This window comes from Vigna angularis, chromosome 3 (genome assembly GCF_016808095.1).
Source record: "Vigna angularis cultivar LongXiaoDou No.4 chromosome 3, ASM1680809v1, whole genome shotgun sequence".
In the NCBI taxonomy this organism is placed as follows: Eukaryota; Viridiplantae; Streptophyta; class Magnoliopsida; order Fabales; family Fabaceae; genus Vigna; species Vigna angularis.
Genome location: NC_068972.1, coordinates 4,268,979 through 4,275,675, shown reverse-complemented (window position 1 = coordinate 4,275,675; position 6,697 = coordinate 4,268,979). Strand labels below are relative to the sequence as shown.

At 31.0% G+C, this 6,697-nt stretch overlaps 1 protein-coding gene across 1 annotated transcript; it reads left to right on the top strand.

Annotated features, from left to right (window-relative positions):
* The first annotated feature begins 3,318 nt into the window (after positions 1-3,318).
* Positions 3,319-6,370, top strand: LOC128195765 (cysteine-rich receptor-like protein kinase 44). The gene is made up of 7 exons (XM_052874329.1): positions 3,319-4,215; positions 4,306-4,425; positions 4,720-4,850; positions 4,938-5,148; positions 5,226-5,463; positions 5,608-5,758; positions 5,872-6,370. The coding sequence occupies exons 1-7, from the start codon at positions 3,396-3,398 to the stop codon at positions 6,205-6,207; spliced, it is 2,007 nt and encodes a 668-aa protein (XP_052730289.1). The 5' UTR covers positions 3,319-3,395; the 3' UTR covers positions 6,208-6,370.
* The last annotated feature ends 327 nt before the right edge of the window (positions 6,371-6,697 follow it).

Sequence of the window (6,697 nt, the reverse complement as noted above, 5' to 3'; positions counted from 1 at the left end):
CTTGGGTCCTGTCACTGTATTTATAAAGAATAAAAATAACCACCTTACCTAAAAGTGTGGTTAGTGGCTTTGACTGATATTTTAACTGTTTAAAATATCTAAGATATTTATGTTATTACATAAATATCCTTACTACATAACAATAGGTTTGTTCTTTTCAATTTTGTACTTTTATAATAATTTGATGTTCGATATCATGATATGTATGGACATAATTATACATTATATGACTTAAATATGGCAAGTCAATCTCTGAAACTTTTTAAACGCACAAATAAACAAAAATAAAATATTACCTATAAAACTAGACATGAAATAATTGTATATTTCTTTCTATATATCACTCACCCTTTAGTATGGTTTTTAGATACTCTGCTAAAACAATTTTATGAATAAGCAAGGAACTTCATATAAATTAATATCTTATGAAATTTACAAACAAAAGTCGTAAAATTCTGCTTACAATTAATCAAGAGGACAAATACTTCTTAATGTCTCTCTTGGAAAAGTAATTAACTTGAGGAAAAGTAATTTTAATATGGATTTATTCAAAAATAAAAACTGATTAAAATTTGATAAAGTGATTTTCTTAATACATGTATGGCTATTCCTTTAGATTAATAATAATTATAATAAAAATATAAATATTAATAAAATTTTGATAATTATTATTCATATAAAATGCAACAAATAATTAATTTTTTTTTTGCATCAATCATATACGTAAGTTTATAATTAACAATTAATACAACAAATATTGATAATTATTATCCATATAAAATACAATAAATAAATAATTTTTCTTTTTTCACGTCAATCATATACATAAATATAATTATATTACAAATATAATTTGTTTATGTTAGATTGGGGCGAGAATGGATTTTACTCACTTCTCCTGCCTGCTTGGACGAAATTTACTCCCTCCTCTCTCTGTTCTGGATGACCGTTTGCTTCAAGGGAGTAACGTCCACAGTAATTATATTATAAAAAGTGTATCTTACCCCAAAATTAAACTTCTACTCTACTTTCAGAGATTATGTTTACAAAAATCAAACCTATTAATTTATTTTTTAATGGTTATTAATGTCAATATTAATAATTTATCATATTAATTGTGTTTTAACTATATTCAACGGCTATCGAACTCGACTGGTTGCACCGCTCTTCTCCATGATCCATGATCCGACTCACCACATAGTAACATAATTAATTATATCATAGATATTTTATTTTAGAAAATATATTGAATATTTTATAATTTTTTAGAAAGTTAAACTACTTTTTTTAAGTTTCGTTTTTTTTTCTTATCATGTTTCCGTGAGATGGTAGATGTTTAACATTTTAGATAACAACTTTTTATTTTATTAATTAGTTTTAAATAATTTTCTACGCACGATGGTGATGTTTTTTTTTTTGTGTTTTTTATGTTAATAAATATATTATGTTATAATATATTTAAATATATATTATATTATATTAAAATATATTTAGAGGTGGAAGACAATAATAATAATATTTTTAAGATTGTAATTAAATTTTGAATAGAATTAAAGTGAAAAATTATTTATAAGTTTAAAAAGTCAATAAGTATGTAAAAATATAAAGATTAAAATTGTAAATACAAGATATAAGATGTGAAAAAATATAGAATAAATTCTTTAAAAACATAAAAGATAGACTATGTAAAAAATACATAAAATATATTTGTTATAAATAAAAATCAGTGTAGGAATATTATATTTGTCTAATATATTTTTGTTAGACTCCTCTAATAAGTGTATCAATAGATTTATCTAATATATTAATACCAAACTCCTTTATTCAATATATCAATATATGAACATATTCATTTAAAATATTTGATAACATTATTTTCTACTTTAGTTGGTATTAAGTTTTGTGAATAAAATCAACTTTATCATGACTTTTATCTTATTTAATCTTTAACTTTATCTTATTTTTACATTGTTTTATATATTTTAGTTGATTTATAGTTGTTTATCTCTAATCTGTATTTTGAATATGTGAAATAAGTCAATAAAAAACAATTTTTGAAAACTCTTCTTTCTCCTTTTTAGGTTCTCCTCTTTCCATGGAGGGTTTTCTCTTTTTTCGTTGGAGAGAATGATGCAAACGAGAGATGTGATTGAAACATGCAGCAGTTTCCAAAAAGCTTGAGAGAGGTGTTTTACTTCCAATTTCTTCCAAATTCTCCAATTTTGTAAAATTCTCCATCATAGAAGGTAATTTTTATTTGTTGAGTTTAAATGTAAAAGAATTTTTATGTAAAATTGTGTTGTTAATATATATATATATATATATATATATATATATATATATATATATATATATATATATATATATTTAATGTTTAATTTATTATTTTTGAGATAGTAAAATATATCTTTAAAATCTATACTTAAAATTAAAATTGAATATTTAATGGATATTTATATTAAATAATATAACTTGACTTATTAGTGATCTTAATTGACAATTAGAATATTTATCAACAAAATAACTATAAAAAAAAAGCTAACTTTCCTATTTTTTTTTACTAAATTATTTTTCAATAAAATTGTTTACATTTTAAATAGGTTGGTCTGCACTTAATTTGAAACTACTTGATAATATTTATGTAGTTTTTTCGCTGCTTATCACATGCAAAAAAGGACGCTTTTCTCGTAGTTTGTGGACTAGAAAATACATTTTATTGTGATCTATTCTAGCCTCGTTTACGAAGATATTAATACATATTACGTTCAACTTTTTCGAAAACAGAATTAATTAATATTTTTTCTATGAAAATATCAATATCTAAATAACTTTAATTCCTATTAAATTTTTTGTTTTTATTTCACTTATTTTAGTCGTCATCCAACGACAATGCTAATGACTCAGTCATCACATGATTTTATTGCAAACCAGGGGCTTCCCCTCATTCTCCGCTTTTCTTTGCTCTTTCCACTCAACACTTTACGCGCCGCTGCTTTTCTGCTCATTTGTCCGTTAGCGTCGGCTAATTGATTTTATAATTTTTGTAATTTTCCGCGTACCGCTGACGAAGATAGGTCTGAACATAAAGCCTTATTTAAACAAAAAAGTCATCTACTTCTTTGCTCTCAGTATATTTAAACTCTTCTTAGTGTCTTTATTTCCTCTTCAAGTGTCATTTCATAAAGAGTGTTAAGAACTTAGATATATATTACTTACCAGAAGAGAAGCTAATGTAAAATTAGTTTATTACGATTAAAATATATAAAAATCAGACAACTGGTTATAAAATATATAACATTAAATCACAAGTAGACCAAGAGAATGATCGTGGAAATGATAGATGGAAGAAAGATTATAAAGTGACACAAGCAATCTTTAGCCAAGAGACATTATCGATGGCCGTACCTATGGCCGCTGTTTCTTGCATGCTTGCTTTTCTTCTCTCTTGTCTAATATCTAGAGCCAGCGCCCAGGTTACCCACAACTACTGTGATAACAAGGAAGGGAACTACACAATCAATAGCACCTATCACAACAATCTCAACACCCTTCTATCCAAGCTTTCTTCCCACACAGAAATTAATTATGGTTTCTACAACTTCTCATATGGTCAAAACAATGACAAAGTAAACGCCATTGGGCTATGCAGAGGAGATGTTGAGCCAGATAAGTGCCGCAGGTGCCTCAACGATTCTGCAGCCACGATCACACAGCTTTGTCCAAACCAGAAAGAGGCATATTTGTGGTTGAAGACCAACGAATGCCAGTTGAGTTATTCTCCGCGCTCAATATTCGGTGTCGTGGAATCTTCTCCTTGGTTCTCCATGAAGAACAGTAACAATGTAACGGAACCGGATAAGTTTAACCAAGCCCTCACCAACTTAATGAAGAATCTCACAGCCGTGGCTGCATCAGGTGACTCTCGTCGCAAGTATGCTGCGGATAGTGTTGATGTTTCAACTCTTCAAACCATATATGGTCTTGTGCAGTGCACCCCTGATTTGTCCGAGACAGACTGCAATAGATGCTTGGATGGGGCTATATACGAAATCTCATCGTGTTGTGCGAACAAGAAGGGTGTTAGAGTTGTTAGACCAAGTTGTAATATTAGATTCGAAACTTACAGCTTCTACGATCAAACGCCTAAATTAGACCCTGATGTAATACCACCATCACCATCATCTCCTTCCTCCTTCAATAACACTTCCGCCAAAGGTACTTGTTATTGTTAGACTTTTTGATACTTTATCATCCTTAATTGTTGAAATGCCTCCCTCACCCCGCAGAAAATTCTTGTTTTTTCAGAGAGCAAAAACACAACAATTGTCATTGCCGTTGTTGTTTCTACTGTCGTTCTTGCTGTCGTTTCCCTCCTTTGTCTCTGCAGTTATTTAAGGAGGAGGAAGGCAAGAAAACGTTTAGCAGGCAAGTTCCAAGTATCTAGTGCATATATGATATGTCATAATTTACAGTATTTTTTCCTATAAATGATAATTTCTATTTGACTACTTAGAATCTATCAAACTGACAAAATTATTTTTTGAATGATTGAAAGCATGAGTAAAGTTGCCGCTGAGAATGTAAAAAGAGAGGCTTATATACCCTTTGTGTGCTGTTTCAGAAATTGTACCACCCGATTTCAAATTCTGACTGCACTATTGTGCTTGTGTTGTAACATATTTTAAAAACTCACTATTTTAAATTTGTTCCCATGTGAAGTTAATCAAGACGATGATGACATCGAAATTACTCAGTCATTGCAATTTGACTTCGAGACAATACGAGTTGCTACAGAAGACTTCTCTGATTCTAATAAACTTGGAGAAGGTGGATTTGGAGCTGTTTACAAGGTAAATGACTCTGTCGAGTTCAGACACACATCGTGTTTTAATCAAAACATGCTAAAACATTAACCGGACAGAGATTTGTAATTTCAGGGTAGGCTCCCCAATGAACAGATAATTGCGGTCAAAAGGTTGTCAAGTGGATCCAGCCAAGGAGACACAGAGTTTAAGAATGAAGTGCTTTTAGTGGCCAAGCTTCAGCACAGAAATTTAGTCAGACTACTTGGTTTCTGCTTGGAAGGAAGAGAAAGGCTACTCGTCTATGAGTTTGTTCCTAACAAAAGCCTTGATTATTTCATATTTGGTAGGTCTTAATGATATCCACACACACATATAAACACACACATGTATATGTACCACTAAAACTCAGGTTGTATGCAGATCCAGCCAAGAAAGCACTGTTGGATTGGGCAATGCGATACAGAATCATAAAAGGTATTAGCCGAGGGCTTCTCTACCTTCACGAAGATTCTCTTCTGCGTATTATACATCGTGATCTCAAAGCAAGCAATATTCTCTTAGACGAAGAGATGAATCCTAAGATAGCAGATTTTGGAATGGCAAGACTGGTTTTACTGGATCAAACTCACGCAAATACAGATAGAGTTGTGGGAACCTAGTAAGTACTGTCACCTAATCATAATCATGTACTGTTACTAAATTCTTAAGATTATAACTTTGTTATGAATATCATTAGAAGCTGAATGAAAAATTGTGATGGTGGAGAGATTGACTAATTCAACCTATCTATGTTGGCTTGAAGTGGATACATGGCACCGGAGTACATAACGCAAGGACAATTTTCGGTGAAGTCAGATATCTTTAGTTTTGGTGTACTGCTTCTTGAGATCGTAAGTGGCCAGAAAAACAGTAGCTTTCGTCATGGGGAGAATGTTGAAGATCTACTGAGCTTCGTAAGTGCTATTTTCTCCTTATTATTTATTTTTCATTAAAAAATATGTATTAGAAAATTACATAGCCAACACATTGGTGGAACCAGTGAGACTGAAATAACAAATATTTGCAGACATGGAGAAACTGGAGGGAGGGAACAGCTGTAAACATTGTAGATCCATCATTGAACAACAATTCACTAAATGAAGTGATGAGATGCATTCATATTGGTTTGCTCTGTGTTCAAGAAAACATAACTAATAGACCAACCATGGCGACCGTTATGCTCATGCTGAGTAGCTATTCTCTCAGTCTTCCCATCCCTTCTGAACCTGCATTTTATGCCCACAGTACAACTAGAAGCCTTCCAGCCACGTATTCATGGGGACACAGTTCAAGGGCAACAACAAATAAATCTGCTCAAGAGTCAGAAAATGAGAATTCAATAACTGAGCTGTACCCTCGCTAGATTTTGGTAACGAGATTGATATTCGTTCACTATCAATACTTAGACTACGTAAATACTCTCGGAGCTCATGTAATTTTTCATGCAATTTCTTGTTTGAAAAAACTATTTGATAATATTCCCAAAGCAGATCAATCAATAAAAGCAATTAAACCCCTTCTATTAATTAGTAATCCGAATACTTTAAGCGGAAGCCTTTTTGAGTTTGTTATTCGAAACAATATAGATAAAAACGGTATTCATTTTTCAATGAGATGACAAAAACGGTTAAATCCGGAGAATCATTCCATCAGTCCAATAAAAAAGACGAATCAAGAACAATTTTTTCAATTTGAAAACTTGAACCAACTCTCGTCAAACTCGGCAATCCTGCAGGTCAACCTACGGGTCAAGTGGGTCAGTCCAATATCACAGCTTCATTGAAAAAAAAAAAGTTGAATATCATGCTGCGACAGCTTATATTAACATAGTCCAGCTTTAGTAACACAGTCCA

Excerpts from the sequence above, each read along its gene's own strand:
- LOC128195765 (XM_052874329.1), top strand. The coding sequence starts at position 3,396 with ATGGCCGTACCTATGGCCGCTGTTTCTTGCATGCTTGCTTTTCTTCTC. Across the intron at positions 4,851-4,937 it reads GATTTGGAGCTGTTTACAAG|GGTAGGCTCCCCAATGAACA; the intron begins GTAAATGACTCT and ends TTGTAATTTCAG. Across the intron at positions 5,149-5,225 it reads CCTTGATTATTTCATATTTG|ATCCAGCCAAGAAAGCACTG; the intron begins GTAGGTCTTAAT and ends GGTTGTATGCAG.